The sequence below is a fragment of the Carcharodon carcharias genome, chromosome 10 (genome assembly GCF_017639515.1).
Source record: "Carcharodon carcharias isolate sCarCar2 chromosome 10, sCarCar2.pri, whole genome shotgun sequence".
Taxonomy (NCBI): domain Eukaryota; kingdom Metazoa; phylum Chordata; class Chondrichthyes; order Lamniformes; family Lamnidae; genus Carcharodon; species Carcharodon carcharias.
In genome coordinates, this window is record NC_054476.1 from 101840541 (window position 1) to 101856232 (window position 15692).

Here is a 15692-nt window from a genome sequence, read left to right on the forward strand (position 1 = left end):
CTATTTCATAGGTTTGTGTGTTCATATGCAGCTGAGGAGCATTACAATGTGTGCCATGGGTTGAGCTGGGCTGCAATCGAACAAACAATTGTCCTCCCTCAGGCCCATGATGGTTTCCCCCAGATGTCTCTCTCATCCATCCACTCTTGAGGGACTTGGAGGACACTGACGCTGAGAGGCAGATGCCTATCGCTCACATGCAGCCATTCTTCATGAGACAGCTGCTACTGGGGCTTAAAATTCTTTTGCCTGCCCAGCCGATCCCTCCCCATGTTGAGGCCCATTGCATGTTACCCACATGGACGTCTTAGCATTCTGGCAATGTGGAGATCATTGACTCATTTGTGACGGTGTAGCCATGTACACTGCTGGACCTCCCATCTGCTACCCTCCACTTCTATGACATGCAAGAGGGTCTCCTCTTGCCATCCAGACACCTCCAGCTGATTCTGTGCAGCAGGGAGGCATCACTGAACGGTGGGGCCACCCTTTGTCTGCCCTGTGAAATGCTTCTTCTCATGGTCGTCTGCAACACTTCATTGTTGGTGCTTTGCTTGTGGGGGTGGGGGGAGGGTGGTAAATCTTCAGTGGCAGCAGAGAGTTGAAACTGTCTTCACGGATAGGACAGAGCTGATGAGATGTAATCAGGGGCCACAAGATGATGGGGGCCTCAGTGATGCCCATGGCAATTCTGCAGCCTCCTTCACTTTACAGTGAGGTCTGGCCATCAGATATCAGTGCCTGCCCTCACATCACCTGGTACCAGGATCAGCACCTTCCTGCCTGTCCCCAACATTTGATTGGGCTGGGCTCCAGATCTCCAACTTGTCAATAGGCCAGCTACTGTTGTTTCCACCTCAAATGGCAATGCTACCACCTCTGGGACCCGCGCTGCCGACATTAAATTCCACCCAAGCTTCCAGTTGAGGCCACACCAGTGTTTTATAAAGGTTTTTAAAATGTAGCTATAGAGATAGTGGGGCATTGGTTTTGTTCTGCCCGAATTCCATTGGTTCTTGAGCAGTCCCCATGGGTTAGAAGATAGCAAAATAACCCTACTGCTCGAGAAAGGAGAGAGAGAACTATAGGCCTGTTAGCCTGACATCAATAGTGGAAAAAATGCTGGAATCTATTATTAGGGACATGGTAACAGAGCACTAAGAAAATCATCATATGATTAGACCAACACAACTTGGTTTTATGACAGATTTGTTTTTTGAGGTTGTAGTTAGCAGAGGAGAAAAAGGAGGACCAATGGATGTAGTATTTTTGAATTTTCAAGAAGTATTTGATAAGGTTCCACTCAAGGGGTTGTTATGCAATCTTAGGGCTCATGAGATTGGAAGGTAATATATTAACATGGATTTGAGGATTAGTTAACAGATGGCAGCTGTAACAAGCAGGGCACCGCGTGAATCAGGACATGGCTTCAGCTATTTACAACCTATATTGATGACCTAGACCGAGTGTAACATATCTAATGAGATAAAAACAAAAAAACTGCGGATGCTGGAAATCCAAAATAAAAACAGAATTACCTGGAAAAACTCAGCAGGTCTGGCAGCATCGGCGGAGAAGAAAAGAGTTGACGTTTCGAGTCCTCATGACCCTTCGACAGAACTTGAGTTCGAGTTCAAGAAAGAGTTGAAATATAAGCTGGTTTAAGGTGTGTGGGGGGGGCGGAGAGAGAGAGAGGTGGAGGGGGGTGTGGTTGTAGGGACAAACAAGCAGTGATAGAAGCAGATCATCAAAAGATGTCAACAACAACAGAACAAAAGAACACATAGGTGTTAAAGTTGGTGATGTTATCTAAACGAATGTGCTAATTAAGAATGGATGGTAGGGCACTCAAGGTATAGCTCTAGTGGGGGTGGGGAGAGCATAAAAGATTTTAAGATATTTAAAAATAATGGAAATAGGTGGGAAAAGAAAAATCTATATAATTTATTGGAAAAAAAAGGAAGGGGGAAACAGAAAGGGGGTGGGGATGGAGGAGGGAGCTCAAGACCTAAAGTTGTTGAATTCAATCTTCAGTCCAGAAGGCTGTAAAGTGCCTAGTCAGAAGATGAGGTGTTGTTCCTCCAGTTTGCGTTGGGCTTCACTGGAACAATGCAGCAAGCCAAGGACAGACATGTGGGCAAGAGAGCAGGGTGGAGTGTTAAAATGGCAAGCGACAGGGAGGTTTGGGTCTTTCTTGCGGACAGACCGCAGGTGTTCTGCAAAGCGGTCGTCCAGTTTACGTTTGGTCTCTCCAATGTAGAGGAGACCACATTGGGAGCAACTAATGAAGTAGACTAAGTTGGGGGAAATGCAAGTGAAATGCTGCTTCACTTGAAAGGAGTGTTTGGGCCCTTGGACGGTGAGGAGAGAGGAAGTGAAGGGGCAGGTGTTGCATCTTTTGCGTGGGCATGGGATGGTGCCATAGGAGGGGGTTGAGGAGTAGGGGGTGATGGAGGAGTGGACCAGGGTGTCCCGGAGGGAGCGATCCCTACGGAATGCCGATAGGGGGGGCGTGAAGGGAAGATGTGTTTGGTGGTGGCATCATGCTGGAGTTGGCGGAAATGGCGGAGGGTGATCCTTTCAATGCGGAGGCTGGTGGGGTGATAAGTGAGGACAAGGGGGACCCTATCATGTTTCTGGGAGGGAGGAGAAGGCGTGAGGGCGGATGCGCGGGAGATGGGCCGGACACGGTTGAGGGCCCTGTCAACAACCGTGGGTGGAAAACCTCGGTTAAGGAAGAAGGAGGACATGTCAGAGGAACTGTTTTTGAAGGTAGCATCATCGGAACAGCTGCGACGGAGACGAAGGAACTGAGAGAATGGGATGGAGTCCTTACAGGAAGCGGGGTGTGAGGAGCTGTAGTCGAGGTAGCTGTGGGAGTCGGTGGGTTTGTAATGGATATTGGTGGACAGTCTATCACCAGAGATTGAGACAGAGGTCAAGGAAGGGAAGGGAAGTGTCAGAGATGGACCACGTGAAAATGATGGAGGGGTGGAGATTGGAAGCAAAATTAATAAATTTTTCCAAGTCCCAACGAGAGCATGAAGCGGCACCGAAGTAATCATCGATGTACCGGAGAAAGAGTTGTGGAAGGGGGCCGGAGTAGGACTGGAGCAAGGAATGTTCCACATACCCCATAAAGAGACAGGCATAGCTGGGGCCCATGTGGGTACCCATAGCCACACCTTTTATTTGGAGGAAGTGAGAGGAATTGAAGGAGAGATTGTTCAGCGTGAGAACAAGTTCAGCCAGACGGAGGAGAGTAGTGGTGGATGGGGATTGTTCGGGCCTCTGTTCGAGGAAGAAGATAAGGGCCCTCAGACCATCCTGGTGGGGGATGGAGGTGTAGAGGGATTGGACGTCCATGGTGAAGAGGAAGCGGTTGGGGCCAGGGAACTGGAAATTGTTGATGTGACGTAAGGTGTCAGAGGAATCACTGATGTAGGTGGGAAGGGACTGGACAAGGGGAGAGAGAAGGGAGTCAAGATAACGAGAAATGAGTTCTGTGGGGCAGGAGCAAGCTGAGACGATCGGTCTACCGGGGCAGTTCTGTTTGTGGATTTTGGGTAGGAGATAGAAGCGGGCCATCCGAGGTTGGGCGACTATCAGTTTGGAAGCTGTGGGAGGAAGATCCCCAGAGGAGATGAGGTCAGTGACAGTCCTGGAAACAATGGCTTGATGTTCAGTGGTGGGGTCATGGTCCAGGGAGAGGTAGGAGGAAGTGTCTGCGAGTTGACGCTCAGCCTCCGCGAGGTAGAGGTCAGTGCGCCAGACAACAACAGCACCACCCTTGTCAGCGGGTTTGATGACAAACCGACGGTCGTTGACAGGGCCCTCAACCGTGTCCGGCCCATCTCCCGCGCAACCGCCCTCACGCCTTCTCCTCCCTCCCAGAAACGTGATAGGGTCCCCCTTGTCCTCACTTATCACCCCACCAGCCTCCGCATTCAAAGGATCATCCTCCACCATTTCCGCCAACTCCAGCATGATGCCACCACCAAACACATCTTCCCTTCACCCCCCTTATCAGCATTCCGTAGGGATCACTCCCTCCGGGACACCCTGGTCCACTCCTCCATCACCCCCTACTCCTCAACCCCCTCCTATGGCACCACCCCATGCCCACGCAAAAGATGCAACACCTGCCCCTTCACTTCCCCTCTCCTCACCGTCCAAGGGCCCAAACACTCCTTTCAAGTGAAGCAGCATTTCACTTGCATTTCCCCCAACTTAGTCTACTGCATTCATTGCTCCCAATGTGGTCTCCTCTACATTGGAGAGACCAAACGTAAACTGGGCGATCGCTTTGCAGAACACCTGCGGTCTGTCCGCAAGAATAACCCAAACCTCCCTGTCGCTTGCCATTTTAACACCCCACCCTGCTCTCTTGCCCACATGTCTGTCCTTGGCTTGCTGCATTGTTCCAGTGAAGCCCAACGCAAACTGGAGGAACAACACCTCATCTTCCGACTAGGCACTTTACAGCCTTCCGGACTGAATATTGAATTCAACAACTTTAGGTCGTGAGCTCCCTCCTCCATCCCCACCCCCTTTCTGTTTCCCCCTTCCTTTTTTTTCCAATAAATTATATAGATTTTTCTTTTCCCACCTATTTCCATTATTTTTAAATATCTTAAAATTTTTTCTGCTCTCCCCACCCCCACTAGAGCTATACCTTGAGTGCCCTACCATCCATTCTTAATTAGCACATTCGTTTAGATAATATCACCAACTTTAACACCTATGTGTTCTTTTGTTCTATTGTTGTTGACATCTTTTGATGATCTGCTTCTATCACTGCTTGTTTGTCCCTACAACCACACCCCCCCTCCACTTCTCTCTCTCTCTCTCTCTCTCTCTCCGCTCCCCCCCGCCCCCCCCCCCCCCCCCCCCCCCCCCCCCCCCCCCCCGTTCCCCAAACACCTTAAACCAGCTTATATTTCAACTCTTTCTCGGACTCGAACTCAAGTTCTGTCGAAGGGTCATGAGGACTTGAAACGTCAACTCTTTTCTTCTCCGCCGATGCTGCCAGACCTGCTGAGTTTTTCCAGGTAATTCTGTTTTTGTAACATATCTAACGTTTGTTGATAATAGAGTTAGTGGGAAAGGAAGTGTGAGGAGACTGCAAAGGTTATGTGAGTGGGTAAAAACATAGCAGATGGAATATAATGTGGAGAAATATGAAGTTATCCACTTTGGAACAAGAAACAGAAAGGCAGAATATTTTTTAAATAATGAAAGATTGGGTAATGTTGGTATTCTGAGTCTCCTTGTTAAACAAATCAGAAAGTTAACATGCAGGTACGGCAAGCAAATAGGAAAGTGAATGGTATGTTGACCTTCTGTTAGAAAAGGATTGGAGTAAAAGAGTAAAGAAAATCTTCCTGCAATTTGGGCACCTGGGATACTGTTACAGTTTTGGTCTCACTTGCATTGGATATATTTCCCTTGGGGAGATTGCAACAAAGGTTCATTAGACTGATGAGGGCATTGTCCTGTAAGAGAGGTTCAATAGACTATATTCCCTAGATTTTAGAATAATGAGAGTCATCAAATTGAAACACATAAATAAATTAAATACTTAAGGGATTTACAAGGTAGATGCTAGTAGAGTGTTTCCCCAGCTGAGAGGGACAGGAATAGGGCTCAGTCATTTAGGATTAAGATGAGGACAAATTTCTTCACCCAGAGGGTTATGAATCTTTGGAATTCTGAACCCCAGAGGGCTGTTGAGTATATTAAAGACAGAGGTTGACAAACATTTGGGGACTAAAGGATATGGTGATAAAGCATTGAGGTAGAGGATCAGTGGTGTTGAATGGCGGAGCTGGCTCAAAGGGCCACTTGGCCTACTCCTGCTTCTATTTCTGCTGTTCTTCTCCTAAAATCTGTTACGATCTTCCTCAGTGTTTTGCAGCATCTCTAACCTTTAAAATTATCCCCTGTAAATCCAACATAGAATAAAGAACAAAGAAAAGTACAGCACAGGAACAGGCCCTTCGGCCCTCCAAGCCTGCGCCGATCATACTGCCTGTCAACCAAAATATTTTGCACTTCCGGGATCCGTATCCCTCTATTCCCATCCTATTCATGTATTTGTCAAGCTGCCTCTTAAACACCACTATCATACCTGCTTCCACCCCCTCCTCTGGCAGCGAATTCCAGACACTCACTATCCTCTGCGTAAAAAACTTGTCCCGCACATCTCCTCTATAGTTTTCTCCTCTCACCTTAAATCTATGTCCCCTAGTAATTGACTCTTCCACCCTAATGGTAGAGTGGTGGATATGCCTGGCCATGAAGTTACAGATTGTGGTTGAGTACAATTCTGACCACAGCGCCTCATGGTTGCCCAGTCTTGAGTTGCTCGATATGTTTGAAATCGATCCCATTTAGCCTGGTGCTAGTGCCACAGAGTATGATGGAGGGTATCCGCAATGTGAAGATGGGACTTTGTCTTCACAAGGACTGTACGGTGGTCATTCCCACCAATACTGTCAGGTATAGTGGTCATAAGAGGGGAGGGTTGGGGGGAATGGTGTAACTGTGATCATCTCAGGGATCCTCTCTCTGAGAGGGGTGTAACTGTGATCATCAGGGACCCTCTAAGGGGGGGTGTAACTGTGATCGTCAGGGACCCTCTTTCTGAGGGGGGTGTAACTGTAATCATCAAGGACCCTCTCTCTGAGGGGGGTGTAACTGTGATCGTCAGGGACCCTCTCTCTGAGGGGTGTAACTGTGATCGTCAGGGACCCTCTCTCTGAGAGGGGTGTAACTGTGATCGTCAGGGACCCTCTCTCTGAGGAATGTGTAACTGTGATCATCAGGGACCCTCTCTCTGAGGGATGTGTAATTGTGATCATCAGGGACCCTCTCTCTGAGGGGGGTGTAACTGTGATCGTCAGGGACCCTCTCTCTGAGGGGGTGTAACTGTGATCGTCAGGGACCCTCTCTCTGAGGGGGGAATGTAATTGTTATTCTCTCAGGAACTTTTTGCCGAAGAACTGAGGCAGTTTCTGATGTGATTTTCTCTGCTGGTTGCCCATTTAGGCCTTGCTGGACATGGTGTCTGAAAGGACCAAGTCGAAGGTGACATTCCAGAATGTGTGGAAATTATACGACACTCTGTTGTGTGAGGTGAGTACCTTGTGTTTGTGTGACTGAGTCCGTGAATCTAGTGTCTTTTGTTGCCCTTTCTATCGTCAGCCTGTGCTGGGAAGCTGCAAGTATAAATGTACAATCTGCCCACACTGAGTTGAATAAAGCTGGAATTGGTTATTTCGACAACTCCACAGATGTACAGGACTACAGGGAGGAGGCAAGGGAATGGCATTAGGTGAATTGCTGCTTCTGACACAATGGAGCCAAATGGCCCTGTACTGTAACCATTCAGTGATTCTGTGACACATTTGCTTGCTGGCAGCTTCAAAATTGCACTTTGGTCACTGCTGCAGGGTTTGTTTAGTTGAGGATACACTGTTCTCATAAACTTGAACTCTGATTCTGCCAGCTGGTATTTTCTGATTAACTAACTTTTAGACCACACCTTGATGACTGTTTGTTTAAAGTACGATAAACAATCTCATTCTATGGCTTGCTCCTCCAAAAGAACATTATTATCACAGCTAACTGGAATATCTCAACTCCACCTTTAACATACAGGAACACCCCACTCTCTGACTCTGTCTTTCTCACTTCCTCCCATTACACTAACATACTCACTCCTCTATCCCATTCTGCCTCATCCCCTTTCTCTCACCCCCATCTTTCTCTCTCTCTCGATCTCTCTCTGCTCGCCACTCCCATCCCTGCCTCCCCCTCTCCATCCCCTTTCCCTTGCCCACACCCTCACCTTTCCCCCTCCTGTCCTCCCCCGCTTGCCCCTCCAGCCCCACTCGCTCCTCCTGCTCGCCCCTGCCCCTCCCGCTCGCCCCCTCCTGCTTGACCAACCCTCTCTAGCTCACCCCCTCTCCCCCACCTCCCCCTCTCACTACCCTCTCCCCTCCCCTTCCCCCTCCCTTTACCCCATCCACCTCACTGGCCCCTCTCGCTCCTCCATCCCACTCCCCTCCCACTCTCGCTACCCCTCCCATTCTCGCTCCCCCTCTTCTTCCACTTCCACCCTCTCGCTCCCCCTGCCCCTCTTGCTCCCTCTCCCCCTCTCACTCCCCTTCCCCTCTTGCTCCCCTTCCCCTCCTGCTCTGCTTCCCTCTCCCGCTTGCCCTTCCCTCTCGCCCCTCACCCTCACCTCTCCCCATTGCCTCTCCCACTCCCGCTCGCCCCTCCCCCTCACACTTGCCCCTCCGCCTCTCACTTGCCCCCCCACTTTCCACTCATCCCTCCCCTCCCACTCTCCCTTACCCCTCCCGCTCACCGTCTGCCTCCCGCTCGCCCCTCACCCTCCCGCTCGCCCCTCCCTGTCCCGCACGCTCCTCCCCCCCACCTGTCCTGCTCGCCCGTCCCCCCCACTCACCCTCCTGCTCGACCCTCCCCCTCCCGCTGACCCCTACCCCTCTCACATGCTCCTCCCGCTTGCCCCTCCCACTCCCGCTTGTGCCTCCCCCTCCCACTTTCATCTCTCGCTTGCCCTCTCTCCTCTCGCTCGCCCCTCCCACCCGCTGCTCCAACTCCCGCTCACCACTCCCCCTCCTGCTCGCCACTCCACTTCTTGCTCACCCCTCCCCTCGCCGCTCCCACTCACCTCTCTAGCTTGCGCCCCCTCCCTCGCCCCTCCCCCTTGCCCCTCTCCACCCCTCCCCCTCTCACTTAGCCTCGCCCCTCACCCGCACGTTCGCCCTCCCGTTCACCCTCTCGCCCACCCTCTTGCTCTCCCTTTCTATTGCTCGCACTCCATACCCCTTTCACTAGCCCTCTCCCTCTTGCTCCACGTCCTCCCCTCGCTCCGCCTCCTCCTTTCGCTCGCCCCTCACTCCACCTCCCCATCTCACTCCACTGCTTGCACCCACTCACCCTTCCACTCCTGCTCACCATCCCCCTCCACCCTACTTCACCCTCTCCCCCTCACCCTCTTGCCCCTCCCCTCTCACCGCTCCTCCTCCTCCTCTCCCCATCTCGCCCCCCACCCCCTCCCCCTCTTGCCCCTGCCCCTCTCTGTCCCAGCTCCCCCTCTTTCCCGTCCCCCTCTCACCCCTCCTCCTCACGCTGCTCCCCCTCTCTCTCCCCCTCTCACTCCTCCTCCTCAACCTCTTGGTCCTCCCCCTCCCTCTCCTACCCCTCTCGCTCCTTCCCCTGCCCCTCCTCCGCCTCTCACTCCTCCCCCTCCCCTCCCCCCTCACTTCTCCTCCACCCCTTCCTCTTGCTCCTCCCCCTCCCTCTCTTGCTCTTTCCCCTTCCCCTCTCGCTCCTCTGCCTCCACCCTTTCACTCTCCCTCTGCCCTCTTGCTCCACACTCCTCCCTTGCTCCCACTTGCTCACCTTCTTCCTTCCCTCTTAGCCCGTGATCATGTTCACCCTATACTGTACCCTTCACTCATTGATCTGTTTCTCTTATTTAGCTTCTTTCTGAAGGAGTGAGAATTGCTAGTAATTCATTCATCACCCAAATTTGCCTTACTCCCTGATGGGTAGAATGTGTTTAAACATGGTAATTTTCTGAGTTAGCAAGTTAACTTGTATTTTTATCTAACCCTTGCAGAAAATTCACAATTTCTCTCTGCCTTCCTGGGTGACACCAGAAGTGATTGCTCGTCTGAGAGAACTGTATGACTTGAGCATGGAAACCCTCTTCCGCATTCATGAAACGCGGGTGAAATCGCGGCTGCAAGGGGGTGAGTGAGGGCTGCGGATAAAGCCTGGGGATTGCAAAGGAAACAAAGAAAGATGAGATGGAAGCAGTGAGCTGATGCAGTAACTGTGCAGGTGTGTGCTTCAGGAAAGTGGCAACCAAGATGGCAGCCAGGCACCATCCCTGCACTCGCATCAATGCTCCTCTGAGATCAACCGCAATGGGGGCATGGTATTGTTTATAGGGGACTCCACATCTGACCCTCTTTCCTACCTAACATGCAGCTACTGACTTCTGGTCCTGTGCATTTTCCCATCCTATCACAAAGAGAAGATTCTTTTTCCATTCGTTCATGGGATGTGGGCATCGCTGGCTAGGCAATTGCCCATGCCTAATTGCCCTTTAGAATGTGATGGTAAGCACCAAATGCAGTCCATGTGATGAAGGTACACCCACAGTGCTGTTAGGGAGGGAGTTCTAAGATTTTGACCCAGTGACAGTGAATGAACAGTGATATATTTCCAAGTCAGGATGGTGAGTGACTTGGAGGGGAACTTCCAGGTGGTGGTGTTCCCATGTATCTGCTGCCCTTGCCCTTCTAGATGGTGGTGGTCGTGGGTTGTAAAGTTCTGCCTGAGGAGCCTTGGTGAGTTTCTGCAGCACAACTTGTAGATGGTACACACTGCTGCTACTGTGCATTGGTGGCGGAGGGAGTGAATGTTTGTGGATGGGGTGCCAATCAAGCGAGCTGCTTTGTCCTGGATGGGGTCAAGCTTCTTGTGTATTGTTGGGGCTGCACTCGTCCAGGCAAGTGGAGAGTAATCCATCACACTCCTGACTTGTGCCTTGTAGATGGTGGACAGGCTTTGGGGAGCCAGGAGGTGAGTTACTCACCACAGGATTCCTAACCTCTGACCTGCTCTTGTAGTCACAGTATTTATATGGCAGGCCCAGTTCAGCTTCTGGTCAATGGTAACTCCCAGGATGTTGATAGCAGGAATTCAGCGATGATAATGCCATTGAATGTCAAGGGACAATGGTTAGATTCTTTCTTGTTGAAGATGGTCATTGCCTGGCACTTGTGTGGTGCGAATATTACTTGCCGCCTGTCGACCCAAGCCTAGATATTGTCCAGGCCTTGCTGCATTTGGACATTTTCCACATAGCCGGGTAGATGCCAGTGTTGTAGCTGTACTGGAGCAGCTTGGCTAGGGGCGCAACAAGTTCTGGAGCACAAGCCTTCAGTACTTTTGCCAGAATATTGTCAGGGCCTTTGCAGTATCCAGTGCCTTTAACTGTTTCTTGTTATCACTTGGAGTAAATTGAATAGGCTGTAGACTGGCACCTTTGATGCTGGGGACCTCTGGAGGAGGCCGAGATGTATCATCCATTTGGCACCTCTGGCTGAAGATTGATGCAAATGCTTCGGCCTTATCTTTTGCACTGATATGCTGGGCTCCCCCATCATTGAGGATGGGGATATTTGTGGAGCCTCCTCCTCCTGTAAGTTGTTTAATTGTCCACCACCATTCATGACTAGATGTGACAGGACTGCAGAGCTTAGATCTGATCTGTTGGTTGTTAAGTCGCTTAGCTCTATCTATTGCTTGCTGCTTATGCTGTTTGGCACACAAGTAGTCCTGTTCTGTAGCTTCACCAGGTTGACATCTGATATTTAGGTATGCCTGGTGCTGTTCCTGGTATGCCCTCCTGCACTCTTCATTGAACCAGGGTTGATTTCCTGGCTTGATGTTAATGGTATCATGGGGGTATGCCAGGTCATGAGGTTACAGATTGTGGTTGAGTGCATTTCTGCTCCTGCTGCTGATGGCCCACAGCGCCTCATGGATGCCCAATCTTGAGTTTCTAGAGATAAAAACAAAAAAACTGTGGATGCTGGAAATCCAAAACAAAAACAGAATTACCTGGAAAAACTCAGCAGGTCTGGCAACATCGGTGGAGAAGAAAAGAGTTGACGTTTCAAGTCCTCATGACCCTTCGACAGAACTTGAGTTTGAGTCCAAGAAAGAGTTGAAATATAAGCTGGTTTAAGGTGTGTGGGGGGGGCAGAGAGAGAGAGAGAGAGAGAGAGAAGTGGAGGGGGTAGGTGTGGTTGTAGGGACAAACAAGCAGTGATAGAAGCAGATCATCAAAAGATGTCACCAAAAACAGAACAAAAGAACACATAGGTGTTAAAGTTGGTGATATTATCTAAACGAATGTGCTAATTAAGAATGGATGGTAGGGCACTCAAGGTATAGCTCTAGTGGGGGTGGGGAGAGCAGAAAAGATTTAAAAATATTTAAAAATAATGGAAATAGGTGGGAAAAGAAAAATCTATATAAGTTATTGGAAAAAAACAAAAGGAAGGGGGAAACAGAAAGGGGGTGGGGATGGAGGAGGGAGCTCAAGACCTAAAGTTGTTGAATTCAATCTTCAGTCCGGAAGGCTGTAAAGTGCCTAGTCGCAAGATGAGGTGTTGTTCCTCCAGTTTGCGTTGGGCTTCACTGGAACAATGCAGCAAGCCAAGGACAGACATGTGGGCAAGAGAGCAGGGTGGAGTGTTAAAATGGCAAGCGACAGGGAGGTTTGGGTCATTCTTGCGGACAGACCGCAGGTGTTCTGCAAAGCGGTCGCCCAGTTTACGTTTGGTCTCTCCAATGTAGAGGAGACATGCTTCTATCACTGCTTGTTTGTCCCTACAACCACACCTACCCCCTCCACTTCTCTCTCTCTCTCTCTCTCTCTCTCTCTCTCTGCACCCCCCACACACCTTAAACCAGCTTATATTTCAACTCTTTCTTGGACTCAAACTCAAGTTCTGTCGAAGGGTCATGAGGACTCGAAACGTCAACTCTTTTCTTCTCCACCGATGCTGCCAGACCTGCTGAGTTTTTCCAGGTAATTCTGTTTTTGTTTTGAGTTTCTAGATCTGTTTGAAATCTATCCCATTTAGCACGGTGGTAGTGCCACACATGATGGAGAGCATCCTCAGTGTGAAGCTGGGACTTCGTCTCCACAACGAATGTGCGGTGGTCACTCCTACCGATACTGTCATAGACAGATGCATCTGCGACAGGCAGGTTGGTGAGAATGAGGTCAAGTATGTTTTTCTCTCTTGTTGGTTCCCTCACCACCTGACACAGACCCAGTCTAGGAAGTATGTCCTTTAGGACTCAGCCAGCTCAGTCAATAGTGATGCTACCGAGATACTCGTGGTGATGGACATTGATGTCCCCCACCCAGAGTACATTCTGCGCCCTTGCCACCCTCAGTGCTTCCTCTAAGTGATGTTCAACATGGAGGAGCATGGATTCATCAGCTGAGGGAGGGCGGTACGTGGTAAACAGCAGGAGGTTTCCTTGCCCATGTTTAACCTGATGCCATGAGACTTCCAAACTACCAAACAGTTACTTATATCACTGAATTTTGTCTCAAGTGAAAATTCTGGGTAGAAATATTTTTACATATAGAAACCTCTCAAATATTTGCAGCATGGCTTTCAAGCTGGCTTGTTAAAGATAATCTATGTCCCATTGTGTGTTCCTGTATATAAGCTAAAATACCCAAAAAGGATTCCAGAATTGAAGCACCAACCACAGCTTGACATCAAATTTCCTGACCTCCTCCTGCTCAATGCTCCTCTTCCAAGCACACAGTTTCAAGGGCTCAGAAAAGGGATGTGGTTGAAAAGCTTGGCCGAGGATCATGGATTTGCGAACACTTGACATAACGTGGTATCAGAGACAGAGGAGCTAGAACACTGTGTCAGAAAACTGTGAGGCAGGATGTGGGGGTAAGGCCGTTAACTTAACACAGAGACAGGCACTTCACCTTGCACTCCAGGTCTGAAGCAAGTGCCCATCACATCCTCCGACACTAACTCCCAACGAACAACTCTCCTCACTCGAGGCAAGTAAAGAAAAAAGGGAGTGGGCACTCTGGCAAGTCCTACTCGACCAAAGATTGCTGTTACTCTGGTAGTGTCCAAAGCAGCCAATCTGGGTGGATACCCTCCTGATTGACAGGCTCAAAGACAGCTGTTATTCTGGCAGTGGTGAAAATATTTGCTTGAGCCTAGAGGGGCCTAGAGCACGGGCTCTGGTGTTTTGCACATTGTGCACACCACCGCCCCCACCAATCAAACCCTTTCCTGGGCCCTGCTCACCACCACGTGTTAGTCTCCAGAGTTACCCAAGAATCCATCCGTGGCCTCGTGCTCTTCTTTATTTGTGTGCTGGAGCACAGGTATGGGGTCAGGTTTCACCTGTACACTAACTACATCCATCTCCATCTCACCACTACATCTGTCCACCCTGCCACTGTCTCTTACTTCTCACCCTGCTTGACTGAGTTCCAGTGGTGCATGAGCAAGAAATTCCTCCAACTAAATATGGAAAAGACTAAGGCCATTGTCTTTGGTCCTGACTGTTCTCTAGTAACCGACTCCATCTCTATCCCTGGACATTGTCTGAGGCTCAACCAGGCTATTCACAAACCTGGAGCCCAATTTTGATCCTGAGCTGACACCATGTCCTAACCATCACAAAGACCACCTACTTCTACCTCCATATCCTCACTAGGTTTAGCCCTGCTTCAGCTCATCTGTTGCTGAAATCTTCATCCATGCTGGAAGATTTTGCGTTTAAGAGCCACATAGACCTAAGATAGGCAGTTGAATATTTGTAACTAATTTTAAGGTAGTTTATTAAGAAGCAGCAGTCCACATATGATGCATATGATAAGAGGGCCTGGTTTCACAGCAACTGTCCCCACACTGACCAGTCTCTGGGAGGGTCTGGTTTCACAGTAACTGTCCCCACACTGACCAGTCCCTGGGAGGGTCTGGTTTCACAGCAACACTGACCAGTCCCTGGGAGTGTCTGGTTTCACAGCAACTGTCCCCACACTGACCAGTCTCTGGGAGGGTCTGGTTTCACAGCAACTGTCCCCACACTGACCAGTCTCTGGGAGGGTCTGGTTTCACAGTAACTGTCCCCACACTGACCAGTCTCTTGGGAGGGTCTGATTTCACAGCAACTGTCGCCACACTGACCAGTCCCTGGGAGGGTCTGGTTTCACAGCAACTGTCCCCACACTGACCTGTCTCTGCAAGCAACTCCCACACACCTGGATCCTTCCCCCATCACACTCATCTCAATGTCCTGAACATTTTCAATGCTGCCTGCTGGGGTTCGCTTTCCTTTCACTTTCAGATTTACAAACATGGTGAGTTTAACCTTCTTCTTCAGCTCCCCCATCCTTTCTCCCTCCCCCAGTCACTCATGTCCTTTCCCCCATCACTGTCGACCCCCCCTGGCAACACCTTCCACCTCCCCACCATCATCTACCAGCCACAACCCTTTTCTTTAGGGGACATCCAGATAAATGTGCACGTGCCGTACCTTCTCAAAAATAGCACCCCTATCCACATTAACCTCCCTGACCTCCTCCTTCCCACTCCCAGGGTCGGTGTTTGCCTCTGAGTCCCCACCAAGCACCCTTGCTGACCTTTCTACCAATATTGTCGCGCCCTCACCATGCTACCCTACCGCCTCACTCTGCCCTCTCTTATTCTGACTGTTCCCTCCTACAACACCCACCTTCATTTCCTTCTCCAGGGGGCAGTCATCAACTCCATAGACCCCTCCCTTCCACATTCACTTGGACATCCCCACCTCCCTCCCTTGGAGCTCCTTCCCCTCTTGGAACCCTCCTCCCCACCGATCTCCTCCTCCCACCCCTGTCTTCTTTTCTCCCTGGATTCCTTCCCACCCCTACTCTTTGCCCCCTTCCTGACTCCTTTCTCCACCTTTACTCCTTCCCGCTCTGGAATCCTCCATACACCCTTGCTTCTTCTTCCAGTCTTACTCCTTTCCTCTTTCTGACTCCTTCCTCCATGCTTACTCCTCCCCTCTTTCGGACTCCTTCCTCCCCTTTGGAATCC

The 15692-nt window shown here is 50.2% G+C and overlaps 1 protein-coding gene across 4 annotated transcripts in view; it reads left to right on the plus strand.

The window, feature by feature from the left end:
* Nucleotides 1-15692, plus strand: part of LOC121283645 (lysosomal acid phosphatase-like) — a 248214-nt gene that overhangs the window by 196907 nt on the left and 35615 nt on the right. For all 4 annotated transcript variants that reach the window (XR_005944304.1, XM_041198438.1, XM_041198440.1 and 1 more), the window contains 2 exons: nt 7051-7137; nt 9656-9788. Coding sequence is in view for 3 of the 4 variants with exons in the window: in XM_041198438.1 (XP_041054372.1) it covers nt 7051-7137; nt 9656-9788 (220 nt within the window). In the remaining variant the exon portion in view is untranslated. The remainder of the gene's footprint in view (nt 1-7050; nt 7138-9655; nt 9789-15692) is intronic.